At 18.9% G+C, this 24,005-nt stretch overlaps 4 protein-coding genes across 4 annotated transcripts; 3 read left to right on the forward strand and 1 right to left on the reverse strand.

Annotated features, from left to right (window-relative positions):
• Positions 1 to 1,045: 1,045 nt before the first annotated feature.
• Positions 1,046 to 11,509, forward strand: PADL01_1358700 (conserved Plasmodium protein, unknown function; the record flags this gene model as incomplete). The annotated part of the gene is made up of 1 exon (XM_028684156.1): positions 1,046 to 11,509. The coding sequence occupies one exon, from the start codon at positions 1,046 to 1,048 to the stop codon at positions 11,507 to 11,509; it is 10,464 nt and encodes a 3,487-aa protein (XP_028540262.1).
• Positions 11,510 to 12,602: 1,093 nt separating this feature from the next.
• PADL01_1358800 (ADP-ribosylation factor, putative) lies at positions 12,603 to 13,604 on the forward strand (the record flags this gene model as incomplete). Its single annotated transcript, XM_028684157.1, has 3 exons — positions 12,603 to 12,753; positions 13,024 to 13,133; positions 13,251 to 13,604. The coding sequence occupies 3 exons, from the start codon at positions 12,603 to 12,605 to the stop codon at positions 13,602 to 13,604; spliced, it is 615 nt and encodes a 204-aa protein (XP_028540263.1).
• Positions 13,605 to 15,166: 1,562 nt separating this feature from the next.
• On the forward strand, positions 15,167 to 21,376 carry PADL01_1358900 (conserved Plasmodium membrane protein, unknown function; the record flags this gene model as incomplete). The annotated part of the gene is made up of 1 exon (XM_028684158.1): positions 15,167 to 21,376. One exon carries the CDS (start codon positions 15,167 to 15,169, stop codon positions 21,374 to 21,376), a length of 6,210 nt encoding a protein of 2,069 aa, XP_028540264.1.
• Positions 21,377 to 22,518: 1,142 nt separating this feature from the next.
• Positions 22,519 to 23,052, reverse strand: PADL01_1359000 (conserved Plasmodium protein, unknown function; the record flags this gene model as incomplete). Its single annotated transcript, XM_028684160.1, has 1 exon — positions 22,519 to 23,052. One exon carries the CDS (start codon positions 23,050 to 23,052, stop codon positions 22,519 to 22,521), a length of 534 nt encoding a protein of 177 aa, XP_028540265.1.
• Between the last annotated feature and the right edge of the window lie 953 nt (positions 23,053 to 24,005).

The raw sequence follows: 24,005 nt of genomic DNA on the forward strand, positions 1-24,005 counted from the left end.
ACTTAACAGGAAGTAGTTGTAAATAATTGTTCCTATAGATCTTTTAAGAAAGTTTTATTTTTTCTTTCTTTTTTTTTAATTTTTAATACATATACTAATTGATATATATATATATATATATGTATATATTTATATATTTTTAATATTAGAGTAATTCTTAATTTATTTAATTTTTTTTAAAAATGTACAACCAAATTTTATACTATTTTTATGACTTAGAATTAAATTTAAAGGAAAATTTTTTTTTTATAAATATTTATATGTTATTCCTTGTTTAATGAATTTTCTTTCTTTCTTTCTTTTTTTTTTTTTTTTTTTTGTTTACCATTTTTTAAAATATTTTTGTATGTCATATTTTATTTATTTATTTTATTTTATTTTATTTGGTATATTTCTAAATATAATTAATGCTATTATGAATGCACACATTTTAAATGAATATATAAATAAAAAAAAAAATACAATCAAGTAACCACAGTACGTATGATAAGAAATGGTTACAATAAACTTATAAATGCATATATTTTTTAAATAAATCCACATAAATATATATATATATATATAATATACCCTTGTAAATAATACTTTATTGTAAATAATATATATTTCTAAATAATACACACTTATATATTAAAATATATTTATTTATTAAATACCTTATAAATATATTTACATATATATATTTGTAAATGAATTAATTTTTTAAATAGCTACAAATTGTATTGGTTGTGTTTCTTATTATTTTTGACCTTTAGACTTAATAAGTTTTCATTTATTGGTCTATTTTGTTTCATACTTTTTTATTAAAAAGAAAATTTTTTTCTCTTTTTATATGTTGTCCATGTTTGTACTATATAATAATAAAAAATATGATTTATTATTTTTATTAATATTATAATTTTCTTTTTTTTTTTTGTGTAATATATCAAATAAATAAATAAATATATATATATATATATATATATATATTATAAATGAATATTTTTTTTTTTTTTTTTTTTTTTTTTTGTTCTATAAGTAGAATTGATAGAATTACATTTAGAACATGAAAAATTTAAAGCTGTATCGCTGTAAAATATTGACAGACATATATGTCCAGAATAAAGAACTCGAAGAATATTTGAATATACTATATTATTTAGATCATTCAAATAAAGATTTTATAGAGAATTTAAAAATTTTTATTTTTGATGAGTTTTATAATATTCAAGATGATAGTGAAAAAGAAGGAGAAGAAATAAATTCAAATGATAATTGTGTAAATGATAAAGAGGTTGAAATATATAGTACTTCTGAAGAAAAGAAATTGTTGAATAATAAAATTTTAGAATATAAAAAATCTTTTGAAAATAAAATGATTTATAATAAAGTAAATAATGAGATGAGATATTATGAAATATTTATTTTTTATAATAATAAATTCCATGAGGATATAATTTATAATAGTATAGGTCTAGAAATAAGCGAGTGTGCATATAATATGAATATCATGGAGCATTCAAAGGAAATATTAATATTATCATCAGATGATGATTATAAAAATGTAGAAGATATAAAATCTGTAGATAAGGAGAAATTTACAAATGATGAAAAATTTATGAATAATATGTATATTATAGATGATAAAAAAGCTCAAAATAATATGAATATATATTATCCTTATAATAACAAAACAGAAAATAAAAAAATAAAGAAAATATTATCGTCTCTACAAATAAATGATATAAATAATTTTTCTGGTACGTTATTAAAATTTCCTCTAAGGATAAATGTTGGAAAAATGCATATGTGTGATAAAATAATAATGGCTACGATTGATTGTATGTTATTTATGAATAATATAAAAAATATTGATATTGAAATGAATGATTCATGTATATATAATTTTGAGAAGACAAAAAAGTTTATAAACATATCACCATCATTTTATTCGGAGGAAGAAAATATAGATTTGTATAAAGATATTAGTTATATATCAGTTGAATATACGAATGAAAAGTTATGCACTGAATATATATTATATAATAAAAATTTAAATAATAACAATAATAAAAGTGATAATGATTTTTCTAAAAATGATGAAATAATATTTATCTATACAACATCAGATATGTATGAAATACAAAAGTATTATGATAAGAAAAAAGAAAATATAGAATTTATTCATCTTTTTAATAATAATATATTTTTTATAAAATGCATGGATACTCTTCCTATATATATAAAAAGTTATGATAGCAATAAAATTGATAAGATAAAAAATAATTTATTTTGTTCAAATGATATATCACAATTAATATGTAATGAATATATAGTATTCCTCCTGTTATTACGTGAGTTGAATAAATTTAACAATGCATATGATTATTCTTCTTATTTTCCTCCATTATATATATTAGAGCCTTCCAAATTTGACATAATATCTTATTTATTATATGACAAATTATTTGACGACAAAAAAAGATTAAAATTATTTTTTAATAAATATAATATGCAGTGGTTAGATTTTAATGAGTGTCTATTTTTGTCAAGTGAGTTAAAATGTTTAATTGATGACAATACATTATATGATATTATGAAATATTCAGATGTAAAAAATATACTTTATTTTGATGATAAATTGAAACATGCCTTATATTATTACTTGAATGAGTTATGTAAGGAAAAAAAAAATTATGAGCGTATTATAAAAATAGTAGGCAACAGCTTGATATACATTGATGACATTCCTGCTAATTTGTTGAGTATATGTAAAAATTATAATGAAGAAGAAAAATTAAGAGATAATATTACTAAGAAAGTTACAAGTAATAATAGTAATAATAATAATAATAGTAATAGTAATAATAATAATATTATTAATAATAGTAGTTATAATCCTTTCATCAGCACTAACGACAACTATGATAGTTGTGTAAATGGTATATCTCTTAAAAATGAGAACAGATTTTTTTTGGATATAATTGTAGATAATTTGAAATATATGAAATATGAAAAATGTTTAAATATATTATGTCATATGTTACAATTAAATGATGAATGTATTGATAATTGTGTAAGGAATTATTATTGTATTCCAAATGAAATGAAAAAATTAAAAAAAATTGATGAACTGGTTTATCCAATAGATGAAGTTTATTACGATAAATTCAATCAAGAAAAGTACTCTATAAATATTGAAGAAAATAAAATGAATGATAATTTTAAATATGAAAAAAAACAAATGAGTGATTTTATTGATAAGGAAAATTTAATATCATTAGATTTTATGAATCTTATAGGAAAACAAAAATTAAATAAATTAAAAGTTTGGGGTTTAAAAATTATTGAAGAAGATTATAAATTTAACGACAATATAAATGATATATTATATGATTTGAATAAATTATATTTTAGTACAAATATATATGAAAATAAATTGAAAATATTAAATAAAATTATATCAAGAATTGAAAAAAATATACATTATTTGAAAGATTCCTATATATTAGAAAAATTAAAGGACACATTTTTTTTACCTGTGTATAGAAATAAAACAATGAATATAGATAGTCAAGTAAATAAGAAGACAATAAAAGATAATGTAACAAATATGATAGGATGTGAAAAGGGTTTATGTGATGATAAAATGATAATAAAAATAGATGGTTATCATATAATAAATGATGATATAACAAAGGATGATGATATAAAAAATAATGATATAGCAAATGATGATGTAACAAATGATGATGTAACAAATGATGATATACCAAATGGTGATATAATAAATGATGATATAACAAATGGTGATATAAAAAAAAATAATATATTAAACAATGATACTAATAATTATAATGGTAATAATGATATATATGAAGATAGTGAATATAATTACTCCCATAATAATAATAATATAAAAAATCTTGTACAGATATCACCAACATTTAGTAATAAATCTATAATAAATAATAATAGTAATATAAGAAACTATTATATTGAATCGTCTTCTTCCTTATTAAATAATAAAAATAAAAAAAATGGTTACAATAATTTTATTAAAATTGCTGATTCGTATGATAAGAAATATTATAACTTATTATTTTTAATAAAAATATGTTATAGCACAGAAAATATAATTATGTCTTCAGAACTGTGTGAGCTTTTAGATATATATAAAAAACCATCAATAAAAGATATATTATCTCATATGAATTTATTAACAAGAAATTTTAAAAATAATTATATGCAAAATATGTTTAAGGTATATGATTGTATATATGAATATTTTGAAAATTATATTGTAGAAAATATATTGAATGGAAATAATTCAACCATTTTTAAAAATAAAAAAGACTCCCCAAAGAATAATATTAATAGTTATAATAATAATAGTCATAATAATAATAGTTATAATATTAATAGTCATAATAATAATAGTCATAATAATAATAGTCATAATAACAATAGTCATAATAATAATAGTCATAATAATAATAGTCATAATAATAATAGTTATAATATTAATAGTCATAATAATAATAGTCAGGGACATAATACCATACTGTCAAATTCATCCAATGAAATTTATATAGAACAATTACATATAGAGGAGCATGAAAAACTTATACACTTTTTACAAAATAATAATTATTTATATATTAAAAATAAACTATGGAACCCTAAAGATGTATATTATCATTTAAAAAATGTATCCTTTAATATTTTTCTTTGTGATCTACCAAAATTATATAGAATCAAATACCCAAATATGTTGAAATTAAGTGGTATACAATGTAAATTATTTCATTCCAAAATAATCTCTATTTTGAATAAAATAAAAAATAAAATAGAAATGAAATATAAGAAAATGGTTGAATGTAATAAGCTTAATAAAAAAACTAACAAATTATGTAAGAAACAGTTGAATAATAGTGATCGTAATTCTATAACACATAATCAATATGTAAATGAAAAAAAGGACGACGTATTATTACAGCTAACTGGGCTTTTAAGAATGTCATATATGAATACAATAAATTTAATTGATATTTCTATATGTGATAATATTAATGATACAGAATCTATGAACAAAGACGAATTATATTATAATGAAGAGAATAATATTTCTAGTGGAAATAAAAAAGATAATATGAGTATAGAAAAAGGGAAATTAACATGTAAATGTTTTGATAATATATATTTACCAAATAATAAATATTTTTTAATAAAAAAGCAACAATGTGTATATATTAAAAAGGCTATATCTCACAATAATAATAATAATAATAAAAATAGTAATAATAGTAATAATAGTAATAATAGTAATTGTGTAAGAAATGATTATTATGTTATACATAAAGATATAAAGGAATGTATTATTCATTTGTTAGATATATCAAAAGCTCAAAAAGAAAATAAGGAAAATACAGAAGGTAATGATATTAAGGATAGTAAAGAAAATATTAACTATCAACCAAATACCAAATACAATATTAATAATAATAATAATAATAAATTTATTAATAATTTAAATAATAAAAAAAATGCTAAAATTATTAAGAATAAAATTGAGATTTTTAAAAAGAATCAAGAATTATCTTTTAAAAAAATCAATCCATATAACTTAAAATCGCCAATAGAGAAGATTAAAAGTGAAGCATTAAACAAGGTCAACCCATTGACTTATAATATCAATAAAAAAAAAAATAAGGACACAGATCCTAGTTTAATACGTTATATTGAGAAAAAAAAAGAAACATCAGAAATTAAAAAAAAGAAAATTCCTCTACCAATAAAAAAAAATGACAAATTAAATTTATCATCTATACAGAGTTGTAAAAATGATATTATAAAAAACAAAAATAGAATTAATGATTGTAATGGAGATATAAATAATGAAGCATGTTCCATATCTGAAAAAAGGATAAGAAAAATAATACATTCTAATCCGAATATTAGTAGTGATAAAAAAATCGAAAAACAAAGAAACGAATTAAGCGAAACAAGATTATTTAAGGATATAAAAAATTTAATTTATTTTTTAGATGATATAGGTTGTTTTGATATAAAATTTATTTTGGATAAGAGAATTTTTAATAATACGTATGAGGATATACCAAAAAAGTTTTTAAAAAGATCATGTCTACATTTATATATAAAATTTAAGAAAGAAATATATACAAATCTGTTAATTAATAAAAATGAAATGAATAAATATATAGATATATATAACATTTCAACAATGAACACATATACATGTGATGAAAGTGGTATAGCAGAATCTTTAAAATCTTGTAATGATTTAATTTGTTTATATCTATTCAAACATTTTTCTTATATGTTAGATTATTTGTTACTATTAAATGGAAATAATATATCAGAATGGTATAAGCTCAAGAAAGAAGAATATAAAAATGATAATTTAAATGAAAATAATTTTATATCTATTTCGAATGAAAACGATACAAATCAAGAGGATATACAATCTAATAGTAACCATTATACTTCAACTGAGGAAAATCAAACATATAAACAAGTAGATAAAAAAAATACATATCAAAATATGGATAGTAAGAAACAAGATTGTGAAGAGAAATATATTATATATAAAAGAAAAAATGTATCTTTAAATGAAAAAGATAAAGTATTGATGAAAAATATTTTACTTTATGATCGTTTTGATAATATTGGTAGGGTTAGAAAATCGACACTTAATTTATCTTGTATAAAAAAAAGAAAAAATAATATACTTGTTAAGGAAAGAAATCAAAATAGAGAAAAAAGAAAGGAAGTAATAAAAATGAAAATATTGGATGATAATATTATAGAAATGAATCAAAGTCCAAATATAAAAGAAAATGAAAAAATGAATGAAAGTGAGAATATGAATTCAAATGATGAAGAAATATATGATATTTCCAATTTAGAAAAAAAAAAAATAAATGAGGAAGAAGAAGAAAATAATGATGAAAAAATCATATGCATACGTATGTATAATAAAAACAAAATACCTTTATTAAAACTTGTAGAAAAAGCATTTTTGGAGTGTAAAAAATTTAATGAGAACTTTCTAATTTTTTCAAAAAATATTATAAAAATAGATTTTATAAAAATATTTGAAAAGGATGAACGTGCAGAAATAATAACCAATTTAGGAATAAGTATGTCTGAAAATCATTTTTATTTAAGAGAAAAATTTTATAACTCAATTAAAAATTTATATCCAGACAATTTAAATAACATAGGAGATAAGCTAAATGTCTACAATAATAATATTAATATTAATAGTAATAATATTATAAATAGCAATAGTAGTAATAATATTAATGAGAATTATAATAACCATACTATAAATACGAAAGAACAAAAATTAGAAATATTTTTACAATGTCAAATATATAATGGTAATAAATCAAGTAGATGGATTATAGGATTATTAGAAAATACTTGTATTTCTATATGTTTTGAACATTATCAGATATTTAGAAAATATTATTTATTTCATAATTTAAATATTATATCAAATATAGAGAGCTTACCTATGCATATTAAAATAAACGTTTTCAATAATACTTTTTCTAATTTGAAAAAAACATTTAGAGATGATGAAAATGTGTCATGTATAGTTAAGAATGTTTCCATTTTATATATCCATTTTCTGAAGTTAGCTTATCGAAATACAGTAAAAAAAATATTAAAACATGATACAAGTAAAATATTATATAAACATAAGGATAAATGGATAAAAAAGAAAAAAAAAATCAATTTAAATAAAAATAATAATAACAATGAATTGAATACTAATAGTGAATGTATAGAATATAAAAATTGTTCTTATAATAATAATAATGAAAATGATATACAAAAGAATAATTATATATATAAAGTTGATAAATGTGATATAAAAGAATTTAATGAAATCTATCAAATTATTAAGAATAAATATCTGAATTTTACTCCCAAAAAATATGATAAAAATGATTTGTTTAATAATGTTGTTAAAAATGTTGTTTTAAATTGTTATGAACTTCAAATATTACCATGTCTTCAAAAGAAAGATACATTATATGCATTATATTGGGATAATATATATGATTGTATTAATATATATCCATTTTGTAAATATGTTAATCATATAACATTCTTTTTATTAGATCTTGGACTAAAGGTTCTTTTACCTTATTATGAAATTGATAATCTTATACACATTCATAAATTAGTTAGGTCGTCATTAAATGAAACAATTCATTTAAATAACAAGAATTTGGAAGATACTAAAAATGAAATGAATAGTGATACAAAGAATGGATATACTTTTTCAAAATATATATATAATAATAATAGGAATATCCCCTTTTGTTCATCTATTCATATGCTTAATAATGAAAATGTAATTAGAAATGTATCTAATATTACTCCATCTTATTTAAGAAACAAAATAAAAAGTCATATATCAATATATGTATGTTTTGTAAAAGAATGCTTAAGTGAAATGAGAGGATCTTCAGTTATGTATTTACTTGATTATCTTTTTTCAGATGTTAAAAAAAATGATTCAAATGATACCATAAAAAAATATATAAAAAGTATCCCTGTTTTTGCTATCCTAAGTTGTGATGTATTATATTTGAAAAGGAAAATACAAACTTATCTGTATGACAAATTGGGTAGAATAAAGGAGGACTACCATATTGAAAATATGTTTGATGATAATGAGAATAAATATGAAGGTAATAAAAATAAACATAATAAAACGGCTGATCATAAAATTGATGAAATGGATTATTATAATGGATATACTATATATACTAACAACAATAATAATAATAATAATAATAATAATAATAGTAGTAGTAATAATAGTAATAATAGTTGTAATAATAACATTAATATTATTAATTATAATGACAACTTAATAAATGTAAAAAGAGAAGTAAATATATCTAGAGGAACATATAATTCTCATGTAATCATTCATTCTAATGATATAAAAACTTATAATGATGATAATAAGAATTCTTTAAATAATTTTTTTGATCCAAAAAATAATAGAGATATATCATTACTTTGTGATGATTTTGTTAAAATAAAATTAAAACATTTTGATACAGAAAATTTTTTAAATTTTGATAATATTCATTTAATTAAGTATGATGAAGATCAAAAAATATATTGTTCTAAATATTTCTATATGTTTGATTTAAGTAAAGTTATGTTTATAAATACACATCTATACTCTTCTGGCATACTTTCCTTATTAATAGAAACAGAATGTATATTAAAATTGACTTTTAAAAATTTAATAGATATTTTAGAATATAATCTTTACCCAAATATATTTCATTTTTGTTCAACATATAAAATGAAAAATAAGGAAAATATTAATAAAATGAATGATATTATTAAAAGAACAAATGATACATTTATAAATAATTATGATCATAGTAACATAACAAAGGATGTAGTGGTAAAACATATTGATACGTTAAATATAAATAATTCATGTGATTACAATAACAAAATAGAACAAGGAATAGAATATTTTAAAATATATTCTATATATGATAATTATATGAAAATACCATATGATATAAATATTATTATTTATAATAGGCTCTTATTAGATATGGTAAATGATATATATAAAGAATACAGTGATATGAATTTTTTAGAATATTTGAAAGATTTTCGTTTATTAATAACATATGATACTCTTAATAAAAATGAAAATACAACATATATGTATATTCATAATATAAATGATATAAAAGATATCATAAATATAAATTTCATGGATCCAAATGTTGAACAAGTGCTATATTCAATAGGTTATAGAAAAATACATAATAGTTTATCAAATAATAGTATTTTTAACCAATATTTATTAAATGATTATGAAGATATATTATTATCCTTATATAGAAATATGTCATGTATTAATTGGTCAGATTTAAACAATACTCAAATACATACACTTCTTTCTGCTTTCTTATCTAACATTAAATTTAATAGTAATAATATCTCATATTTGAAACCTTTACCGATATTTTATTCATTAATTGATTCTCAATTTGTAAATATTATTAGTAAGCATAAAAAATATATTGTTATCGGAACAAATTATGAAAATCTATTTTTGAGTATTATAAATGAAATATTTCAGAAGGAAAAAAATTATAATGAGGATATTATGTTATCTGAAGGTGATAATATAACTGAACGTATTAAAGAAAACTATATAAATAAATATTACATAAATAATAGTACATCAACTGATAAGAGTGTACAAGATAGTAATAAGATACCTCCTGTTTTAGATAATATGAATATCAGAAATCAAAACGTAGATGAAATTAATACTACTGATAATAATATGAACGATGATAATTTTAATTATAATATTATCTTATCAAGTATTCCAAAAAATGAAAAAACAAATTCATATATCTTGAACTCTAATGAAGAAATAAATTCAACAATAATAGATAATTCATATAATATAATAAGTAATATTATGAATAGTAACTCTAATAATGATAATATATATAATATATATAATATCATAACGTCAAATACAGATGAAAATAAATTGAACCTTAAATATATCTTTCTCCATCATTCAAATATTAATATGGATTATTGGAAATATATAAATATAAAATACTGGTATGATTATGATATTATTTTGTATTTCCTTTTAAATCTTTTAAAAAATTGTAACAGTGTTCACCTATTTGAGAATGTCATACTTTTTATATACCAGGAATATGAACGAGTATATAAAAAAAGGTTTGTTGAAAATAATACGAGTAGTAACGAATTAAATAATATGAATGATACAAATAATATAAAGAATACCATTCATTCAGATATATCTTATAGAGATTTTTTAATAAACATTATTTCTGAATTAAAAGAAATTCCTTTAAAATTTAAAGGAAATTTAAAATGTTCTCAACTTTACAATCTTAATAATGATGTGTATAGAGAATTTATTTATATAAACAAATTATATAATTTTTCAAAGTTACAAAATTTTCCCTATGAAAAGAAATTTTTAGAAAGCCTAAATTTTCATTACATGCCTAACATTATGGAAATTAATAATTTCCTCTTAATTTTAATTAATATGTTAAAACAAAAAGGTAATAATGTAATAGATAAATCAGCTATGGAAATGATTTTCAACAACATAAATCTTGATTTTAGTAGATATGATACAAATTATGAGGAAGAACATTTAAATAAAAAGATATCTGTACTTTTAAAATATATTAACGAAAACTTGAAACACCTACTATCACAAAAGGATGAAAATTTTACATATTTAGTAAATTCTCTTATAGGATTATTAATGCATGATCAAAAGTTTGCAGGAAAAATAAAAACTTACGATATTTTATTTATGTATTATACACAAAAGGATAAAGAAATAGGAGATATTATGAATAACACAATTAAAAGTAAAGAAATAAATGAAACTACGAATGAAGGTGACAAGAATTTTATAAATATCAAAAGTGAATAATATGTATGAAAAGAGACCAAATATAAATGATATTTTTAAAGAATAACATAAAAATGTTAAAAAGATATATAAATAAATAATATATATGTAGAGAGAGATAGTTTTTTTTTTTTTTAATTTTGAACTCATATATTCATTTTATATGTTTTAATATCAATTCAGTAAGTTTTTAAAAATAGTGATTTATTTACTCTGTGATGATAATATACCATAATATTAAGAAACAAATATCAAGTGTTTAGTTTATAAGGCAAAGATTATAATATATCAATATAATATTATTGTAGAAAATATAATTTTTTAGATCAAATTTAAATATTAAAATTGAAAAAATAAAATAAAATAAAAATTTCAAACTTATTTATTATGCAGAAGGTTTAATTAATTATAGTTTTATTTATATGTACATGTAATATTGATTTGTATTTGTAATTTGTATATTTTTTTATATATATATATTTATATATTTATGTATTTGTTCTGGTAAGAAAATTTTTAACCATGACAATATTCTTTTTATATTTATGAAGTTCATGTTATATACTTAGAACACCCATAAAAATGAAATATTTATTTGTGCACATCATTTGTTGGAAAAATATTTGCAGTATTTTTTTGTTCCTTTTGTTTGATGTCTAATTTGTTATTGTTTTTTTATTATATTATATATTTTATCTTTGTTTTTATTTGAAATACATTATATTCTATTTATTTGTATATTTTATTTATTTTTTTTTTTTTTTCGAAAACAGTTTTTACTAATTATAATAAGAATCAATTTAATTTGTTATATAATATTTTTCAAATATAATTTTTCAGGTTGCACATTTATATATAGGTATATAAATTTGATTAATTCTTTATATATATAATATATGTTTTTTTTATTGTATTTTAAATGTGTTAGCAACTTGAAATATATTAGAAAAAAGAAAAAAAAAAAAAATTAAACATCGTAATATGAATAAAAATTCAGAGACAATTTTTTTTTTTTTTTTTTTTTTTTTTTTGAAATAAATAAAATTTTTTATCAACATTTATCAAATACCCTTTTTTTTTTAATTTAAATTTTTTTTTTTTTTTTGTACATAATATGGGTAATACTGTAAATAAGGAAACAGTTGTTACTAATGATAATGTAATAAGGGTTAAAACGGTAGTACCGCAAAAAAAGTATAATATTTTAATTTTGGGCCTGAATGGGTCAGGTAAAACGACATTATTATATCATAATTTTATTCCAGGTTAATAAATAAAATAAATTAATTATAAAATAGCTAACTGAATATTATATATATATATATATATATATATATATATATATATATATTTTTTAGCTATATTAATTTATATAAATATCATTTATACATTATTTTATGTTGAATTGTATATAATTGTATAATGATTTAGAATGTATATTATTCATTCATAAAGAATGTTTTTAATTAAATGTTTGATATAATAATATTTTGAAATTATAATTCATATTGATATTTATATATTTTTATTAAAAGAATGGACAAATATAACGTCTTATATGGAACCCACAATTGCGTATCATTATGAGGAAATTAAATGGATAAATGGAAGACTTGGTTTTTGGGATTTATCCGGAAATCCTTTGGTTATTTTTTTAATACATAATATAATAATATTATATATGCTTAATTTTTTCTTTTTTTTTTTTTTTTTTTATTATTATACATTTTATATATGGCACAATATTATTTTATTTTCTTAGATGAGAAATATTTGGCCATTAATATATAGAAATGTAAAAGTGAACGCAATTTTATATATTATTAACATTATGGATATATCAGATGAATGTATATCAGAAAATAACTCATTAATAAGCCTTTTGTTAAATGATGAATGTTTACAAATGTCATGTATTGTTTTAGTTTTTAACACATTTAATGAGGTACACAAAATACAAGAAGATGTTAAAAATGATATGCTTATGAAATATAAAATTGAAGATTTAATTAATCATTATGGTAATCGAATACATTATCTTTTTGTTGATTGCAAAAATTGTAAAATGGACAAAGGATGGATAGAACTGATGCAACAAATATCTTATTACTTTTGAAAAAAAATATAATATATATCATATACAACACATATATATTTATTAATATATATTAATTAAGGTTTTTTTATATTCAATCTATATATTTTATTTTTATTCTATAAATATAAATAAATATATAAAAAAGTAAATATATATATATAATATATATATATATTTTTAAAAATTAACAAGACTAAACATTTTATAATATAAATAAAAATATAATTAAATTAAATATACTCACGAAAAAATAATATTTTCATACTATAAGCATATTTATAATTTGTTATATTTAAAATATAATATTTCATTATATATAAGTAATAAATATATAATAAAATAATATATTTTATATAAATGTACCCTTTATTATAAAATAAAAAAAAAATTATAATATATATAAATATATAATTAAGTTTATAAAAATATATTTTATATTATATATATTCATTTATGTTTGTAATTTATTCTTACCTACATACGTAATATTATAAGAAAAAAATAATGTACTTTTAATTTGTTCGTTTATTAGGCATAATTAAAAATAATTATATATAGTTGCACGAACAAAAAAAAATAAAATAATTTAGTCTATATTTTATATATATATTATATATAATATATATATATTCATATAATAACTATTTATTTGCCTTAAAAAAAAAAAATATTGTTGCAAATCTCATATATTAAAAATATAGATAATAATAATATATATAATATTTAAAAATAAAAAAAAATTATATTGATATTCTTTTTTTCTTCTTTCGTTCTGATTATATATTAATTTTTCTTTCTTTCTTTTTTTTGTTATTGTTTTTAACCACAAATATATTGTATTATATATTATCATTTATATATTCGATAAAATATATATTTGTAATAAATAAAAATTGTATATATTTTTATTTTTTTTTTTTTGAAAAACAAGTTTAAATCTTACAAAATTTAAGGGACAACTTTATTATTTTTATAATTTTAATTTTTATTTTATTATTACTTTTTTTTTTTTTTTTCTTCATATAAAGAAGAAGAATAGGAAACTAATATGTATTAATATATAATATATATATTATATATTTTATATGTAAAAAAATTATAATTGTAACATTAATGTATATATATATATATAATATATATATATTATACACATTATTATTTTTTATATTTGTATTATAAAATTAATATAAAATACGATATTTTTAATTTGATATGTCAATTTATGTTTTGTAATTTTTACCAAAATAAAATATAAATATATTTATGTGATATATTATATTTTAAAGTATTTTCAACAAAAAAATGTTTATTATTTATTATTATATAAACAAATGATGAAAAATTTTTTGTGAAATTTAATGACCTTTTCGTCTGATAAAATTATATAAATAATATATATATATAAATATATATATATATATATATTTATATTTATATTTATTTATTCATTTATATTTAATATATATTAATATTTATAATTTTCTTTTTTTTTTTTTTTTTTTTTTTTTTTTTTTTTTTGTATATTTTGTCTTATTTAATAACACAAAAATAAAATAAAAAATTAATAAAAAAAAGATTATATGGATGTTCAAAAAAATAAACCAAAGAATAGTAATAATAATAATAGTAACAAATTAAAATATATAAATAATAATACCAAGAGTAGTAATACAACAAATTTTAACGAGTTGAGAGATATTTCAAAAGATAATATATTTATTTTATATGATAAAAAAGTGGAACAATTGAATAACAGAAAAGACAATTCTAATGATGATGCAGAGTTAAAAAAAAAAAATGAGAAAATAGAAAGAATGAGTAAGTTCAATAATAATGAAAATGAAAAAATAAAGAGTAATAAAAATAAACATTCAATAAATATGTCTACATTGTCAAGTTTGGATGAGGATGAAAATAATAATAGAAACGAAGATCTTATAATGAGTAGTGAATATGCAGAAGTAAGTAAAAATAAAAATATGTTAATAATGGGTAATAAAAAAAATGAAATGTTAAATCATAAAAAAAATAATTTGAACCATTTATTTGAAGAAGTTTGTACTATAGACAATAATAATAATAATAATGATAACATTCCAATATTAAATAAAAGATTAAGTGATCGAAATAAAAAAGAAAATGAAATATATAATATGAATCAAAATAATTATGAAAATGTTTATAATATTAATCAATTTAATAATAATATGAATATGAAACATGTTTTAAATAATGTGAAAAGCTTAAAAAATTGGACAGATGATAAGGATGAAAATGAAAAAGAAATAGAGCATTTTGATTTATCGACTGATTCTAGAAATCAAAATAGCAATAATATGAATAATAACAATTATAATCATGATGTAAATAAACAAAAATTGACAAATAAAATGAATAGTTTTATGTTTGAAATGGGTGAAGAGAAATGCAACAAAATGGATGATGATTTTTCAAAGAAAAAAATATTAAAAAAGAGGAGTATATATAATGATGAAGAAAGTGATGGTTCATATATAAAAGAAATAAATGACGTCAATTTAGATAGAAAGAAGGATAGTATGTGTTGTTCATCTTTTAAAAAATCTAAAAAAAATGAAAATCACGTACGTATAGATAAAAATAATGTAAATGATAATATGAAAGAATTATATAGTAATAGTATGGGTTATATAGATATTAAAAAAAAAAGAAAAAAAGAATTAAGTAAAGAATTAAAAAATATGGATTGGTTAATTTATACTATTAGATATATGGATTATAGAAGATTACGTAGAAGATTTAGTGGTATTAGAAAACCTATCTCAAAAAAAATTGTTTTTATTATAACTATATTTTGTTTAATATTAATATCATGGAAATATTTTAATGTATCATATCAAAATAATAAGTTTAATTTTAGTTTTGAAATTCAAACAAGTTTATTATTTTTTGTTGAAGCTATTTTATTAACAATTGGAATAATAATATTTGCAAAATTTCAGACGCGTTTAAGTTTACATTGGCCTATTTATGCTTCTTATATATTTATTATATGTGCAGTAATATTATTACTTTTTTTTGAAAATGATAAATTAGACAAAAATTCTCGTGGGGAACATATTTTAATGTTATATGGTATTGTACAATTATCATTAATTATTATAGTAAAGATTATAATATTTAGTGGTCCTCTTTTGGCTATATATGGATTTTTTTGTCCATGTACCGAGCATTGTAGAATATTAAAAAAGAAAATTTCAACAAATAAATTAAATATAACAATAAGTAGATATAACGATTTTGCAGGTATGTGTGGTAATAATGTTTGTTGTTTATGCTTATGTGCATATCGTTCGTTTTATCGTCTTGTAAATTGTTTCTACAATAAATTTTCGAATTTTAAATTTAAAATGATAACTGAAACAAATGATGAAGCTCCATTTAGTCATCAGTTAAGATATAAAGGCAAAACAGATATTTATGGAAGACCGCATGGATATGGTGAATGGATAGAAGATCATTCTTATGGTGAAAAATTAAGAGGATTTTGGTATCATGGATATCCTGTAGGTCCATTTATATCACAAGAAATTGGTAGTGGTTCCTTATTTGTTAATACAAGAGTAGGTTTTGCTGCATGTGTTGGGAAAGATTGGTCTGATGTTAGATATGGTGTTGCATGTACGGAATGTTCTATAAGTGGTCATTTTTTTAATGATTTTCCACTTACTCATTTTTTTAATCCGAAAATTGAAAAAAATATATATGGTAGATTACCTTCTAATAGATATGATATTATAATAAAAGATATATTAAAAGAAAATTATGAAGATATTTTATGTTATGATTTAAAATGGTGTTTTAATATGTTAAAAGTAAATAGTGGTACAACTAATGAAACTTGTTCAAATAATTGTATGATATCATTAGATCATGTTACTATGAGTTTAAAGGTTCATAATTATAAAAGACTTGATTCTATAAAAAGAAAAAATGATATCCTTGATGAAATTAATATTAAATTAGTACATGTACCACATGAAAAAAAAAAAACTAAGAAAATTCATAAAAGGGACAAATTTAAAAAATTAGAAGAAAAATGGAAACAAGTAGAAAATGAGGAAAACTCATTATTTATGAATCAAAATAAAGTTTGTAGTACTCTAAAAAATGTTAATTCGTCTTCTAACAATAGGGAAATGAATGTAGCTATGCAAGAAAATTATCACTCCTATTATAAAAATAAATTTTCTGATAAATATTTAGATTCTATGGAGGATGATATTTATCTGTACAAAATGAATAAAACATTACAACCAACAGAAATACATAAAGCATCATATTTGTTTGAATCAAGTGATAGTAGTAAAAATCAAACCAAACTGAAGGAACATACAAATAAAGATAAAAAATATAAAGGTATAAATAAAAATACAGAATCTTCATTTAATAGTAACAATGATATGAATGGACATCAATTTGATGAAGATTTCAATTGTAATATTCTTGAATTACCAAAGAATGGTTATAAAAATTTTGAGATTAAAGAAAATTATGAATCATGTAGTATTAATAGTATTTCACGTAGGAGCAATGTCCATACAGCGGATGATAAGAACAGTAATAGTTATATGAATCGACTAGAGCTTAATCAAATAAATAATAATAAAAAGAATGTGCCATATAATAATCCTACGAACGAACCAAGTATTAGAAATAATATCTCATATGTTTCTTATCCATTGTGTATAAATGAATGTAATAGTAAAAATGATAATTCAGTTAATTCAAATATCGACGAGTTTATTGTAGATATTAAAGGATACGAAGAAATATACCAAGGTAATAATCAAAAAAAGACGGTATTAAATAATAATATTAAAAATAGATGTAATAGTTACTATCCCAATGGTAGATTTAGTACACAAAATTTTGTAAATTATGAAAAACATGTTCCTAATATTAAAAATATTTCAAAAAAAGAGGCATCAGATATAAAACAAAATAAAGATGAATATATAGATGAGCATTCGATTTTTAGTCAGAATGAATATTCTGCCTTTGTAGAAAATAAGAAGGATAATATTCATGATAATATCAATTGCTTATTGTTTGAGAAACAAAATGTTATAGGAATTAATAGAAAAGAGAGTTCAGAAAAAAGTTGTGATAAGAATATGACAGTGTGTACCTTAAAGAGTATGGATACGCCTATTTCAGAAGATGAAACTGAGATGGATAAATTAAGTAAGCATAAAAAAGAAAAATTGAAAAATAAAGAGTTGGTTAAAAAAAAAAAAAATTGTAATAAAATAATAGAAAAGCATTCTAATAAAAAGGAAATGTATGAAAATTATGATATGAATAATAAGGAGGTTGATGAATATGATATTGATAAAAATGATTATGAATCAATACCAATAAGAAAGGAAATATTAAAAAGTATGGAACATGAACATAATAATATTGATAAATATGTTGAGAATAAGAATATGTTTATGTCTGACATATTTAAATCGTTTATAAAATCTGGAATTCAACGAAATATGAAAAAGAATAATAATATAATATTATCTAGTGATGAAATAGATGGTATAAGTTTAAAAAGATCAAATGCTAAAAGAAGAAAAAATGTTATAAAGAAATCGTCTTATCGACTTTTAGGAAATTTAAAAGAAAATGATAGACGAAAAAGTAGTGTGTTTGATAAATCTACGAAAAAATTAAGTATGAACAAAATGAAAAATTCTAAAATAAAAAGCTTTGTTAATAAATATTCAAAACAAGGGAAAAAAAGTACTATATTTATAACATCTGGTAATAAAAAATGGGATAAATTATTACGTTCCAAAAAGTATAAGAAGAATTATAAAAATGAAAGAATAATAGGTACCATAGGTAATAAAATGATGAATTTGAATGAATCTTATGGAAATTTTAATTCTCCTACTATATCACCAACAAATATAAAACGAAATAAAACTATAGCACAAGTATTTGCTGAAGAAGATGAATGGGAACAATTTAGACATCAACATAAACAAAAAATTGTGATAGATGGATGGCAATCTTTATCATTAAAACAAAATTTGAATTTTATGCCAGAAGAAATTCTTATATATATACATGGATATAATGTAAAATTAAATGATGGATGTTCTCAATTAGCTCATTTAGTGTCATTTTCTAAATTACCTGCATATATCCAGCCATTTGTTTTTCATTGGGAAGGTGCTATGTGGGGTGCTTTCTCTGCTCTTTCATATCCGGTTGCTAAGAAAAGAACTGAAATGTCTATATTAGGAAATTCATTTAGAACATTTATAAAGGAGCTTATAAATTCTGGTATTAAAAATGTTCATATTATTAGTCACTCTTGTGGCTCCCGACTTTTTTTTAATGGTTTCCGAAGTTGTGTAGAGGACAATTTATTTTATAATGTATTAAAAAACAAGGAATCTGAAATAAAAAAGGGTGATAATGCAAAGTCTAAAGGGTTGGAACGTTTCACAACTGGAAAGGACGAGTATGTGTCGGATGAAAATAATGACGACACTGATAATTTTAATGAAAATAATAAGAATGGTATTAATAATATGCATTCAAGTAATAACTTAACTAATAGTAATAATATGAACAATATAAATAATATGAACAATATAAACAATAGTAACAGTATAAACAATAGTAATAGTACAAACAATATTGGAAGAAGGGAAAACACAACAAGTAAACAAAATAAAGGGAATCTTAAAACAAACAGTGATAAAAAGAATAAGAAACAAAAGAAACAAATAATTGTAAAAACGGTTATTTTATTAAATCCTGATTATCCATTAGATACTTTTCTTGAGAAAGATTTTTTCATGTTAAGGTCTCATTGTAATCATATAGTTATGTATGGTGATACAAGGGACCAAGCTTTAACATATTCAGAAACATGGAATAGAGAGAAATGTTTAGGAAAAAGGATATTTAAGTTAAAATTACCTTTATATAAAATTCATCATTATGAAGATTATCTTAATATTAATAGTGATGGAAATAAATTTATGAAACAGCGTTGTAAAGTTGAACAATATAAAGTTTGTGATAGTGTTTTATTTCCTATATCTTCATATGCTGATGAAGAAAATAAAAATAAATTAAAAGAAATAGATAATAAAGATGAAGAAAAAAAGAATAAAAGAGAATCCAAATGTATAAATAAAGCATTTAAAACTGATAAAAATGTTTTAAACTCATATACTCTCGACTTAAATGATGTGGGTGAAGGAGAAGGTGGTGTTTCTTGTGCTTCAGAAGATGTTTCACAAAATTATTTAAATGAAAACTTTTTAAAAACTCTTGAATTTAGTGATACTAGTTTAAAAACATTTAAATCTAAAAAAAAATTTCGTTTTTCAACAGCTTTTAAAAAAATTAAAAGGAAATGGTTATTTAAAAAACAAAGAACAAATATTTATTTTAATGAAAATACATTAAGTAAACGTTATTCATCTATGAAATTCAAAAAGAAATCTTTTAAAATGTCTAATCAAAAATTTATAAAAAATGATACAGTATATATATCATTTGATAAATATGCATGGCTAGACATGGACGTCATAGATACTACATTTGTTGAAACAAATGTGGATTTTTTAAAACATTCTTTTTATCAAGTTAAAAGAGAAATTATTGATGATATTAGAGAAGTGCTCATATCAAATATAAGAGCACATGAAAGAGTAAGTAGACTTGATAGAAGAAGAGGAAATGTTTTTGTATTAAGGGTTGCACCCGCTGGAGTGGGAAGTCTCCACAGATAAAAATAGACGACTAAATATATGAGTACATATATGCATAAAAATATGTACACATATATATATATATATATATATATATATATTTATTTATTTATAAATTATAACTTCTTTTGTTTTGTTTAATAATTCTTACTTTTTGTTTTTGTATCTTTTTTTTTTTTTTTTTTTTTTTTTTTATATATATTATGTTTAATTTATTACTTTATATAACATTACCACAATGTTATGATATCCTTTTTACCCTACTTAATTGTTATATATATATATATATATATATATATATATATATATATTTTATTTTTCATTTTCTTTATCTTATTTTTTTTGTTTTTTCTTTTTTGTTTGTTGTATGCTGACGTCATGTTTTCAATTTTTAAATTTCTTTATCAAATATATTATTTTTAACATGTATATTTTTATTCATTTTTTTTTAATTTTAATTAAATTTATTTAATTTCCTTGTTTTTTTTTTCTTTTTTTTTTCATTTTTTTTTTTTTTTTTTTAATAAATGTTTCGATGTTATATATAATTATTCTTTATTTTTTCTTTATGATAAATAGAAAGAAAAAAAAGAAGTATAAATGTTATATATGTCCGACGTTTGATATTTTAAAAATTTATTAACTTGAAACTTAATTATAAAAATATTGTCTAGTACATATTTATAATAAAAATAAATATGTATTATTATATATATCTTTTATTTTACCTATATATGAACTATAGCTGTCTATATAATATATTTTATGTAATTTTTAAAAGTGATAATTTACTTGTATGTAGAACCTTTATAAGGTTATTTTATTTTTAACTTGTCAATTTGTTTGCCATGATATATATATATATATATATATATATATATATATATTAATAATATCCTCATTAAATTTGGAGAATGATACATATAAGTTAACTAATATTATTGAAAAGTTTTATTGTTCAAAAATAAAAACATATTGTTAATATTATATATATATACATATTTATTGCGTGTATAGAAAATAAAGTAAAAACATATTTCTTGTAATTGTCACAAAAAAAAAAAAAAAATAAATAAAATAATAAAAAAAGAATGAAAATAAATCTAGATAATATATATATATATATATATATATAATTGTAGTGTATAACATTATATTTACTTTTAATGTAGGTGTACGTGTAAATCTGATGGGGATGAGACCTTATTGTATTGCCTAAAAACATAAGGATATTGAATAGCTGGTACGCTTTCTATTAAGTAATTTTCTTTTAACTTGAACCATAAATCTTTAATTTCATTTATAGTAAATGGATGATCCATACCTCTGTAAAAATATCTTGCTTCATAAGTCATCAAAGATATTTTAACCCCTGGTCTTTTACCTTGATTATAAAAAGCAGATAAAATACGAAATTTTGGTGAATTCAACCAGTATTTATCTATTCTTTCTAAAGGTGGAGGATCAAAAATTCTTGAATACCATAACATAAATGCAAAAGCAAACATTGATGTCCATGCATTTCCAAAAAATAAAAAAGATCCATTTGTATACTGTCCTTCAAAAAATCTTTTCCATAATGGCATGCGACTATAATTAGGACATTCTAAAAACCATCTAGGGGTAAATATTTCTTTAAATTCAATATTCCTCTTTAATATTTTTGAGTTACTTAATAATATTCTTGATACATTCATTATTAAAGAAAAAAATAAATATATAATGAAAATAAAACAAAAAGAAAAGGAAAGGGAATGAAAAAAACACAAAAAAATATATATATTTATTATTTCATATTATAATATACAGAAATGTGAATTAACATATAAGGAAATATATATTTATATGTAATATTAAATATATCATAAACATTTTATTAAAAATATAAAATATTATCACATATATATATATATATATATATATATATATATATATATATGTTTGTTTTATTTTAAAAATATATATTCATCCAATTTTTTCCTTTTTCTATTTCTTATGTTTAATATGGTTTATAAAGAAAAAAAAAATTATGCCATAATACCAGAATATATAAAATTATAAAAAATGAAAAAGGAAATATATTACATAAATACATCATATATATACATATTTATATGCCATTATACACGTATGTATAGATATTATAACATGACATGTGTAAAGCAGCTATATTTTATTTGTATTCCTTTTATATTAAAATGTTATAAAAAAAATAGAAAAAAATTCTTATTTATTTTATTTTATTTTATTTTATGCTTTTAACTTATTTATTTTAATAAAATCATATTATTTTTTATAAAAAATTATTATAAGTTACAATGTCAAAATATTACACCTTTAAAAAGATTACATGAAATATAAAATTGTAAAAAGATAATATAATATGTAAACATTAAATTTATATATGTATTGATTACATCGATAATTTATAAGAATTTTTTTAGACGTTTCGTAATTTAAATCAATATTCTATAATATATAAATAAATAAATATATATATATATATTTTATTTTAAGGTGTAATAATATATATTATGAAGAACATTTTAAAAATTGAATTATAAAAATATACCAAAAAAAAAAAAAAAAATAAAAATAATATGAAATATAAATATTAATCTATATTTATATCTTATATATGTCACAAAAT

Source organism: Plasmodium sp. gorilla clade G2, assembly GCF_900097015.1.
Source record: "Plasmodium sp. gorilla clade G2 genome assembly, chromosome: 13".
NCBI classification, from domain to species: domain Eukaryota; phylum Apicomplexa; class Aconoidasida; order Haemosporida; family Plasmodiidae; genus Plasmodium; species Plasmodium adleri (nom. inval.).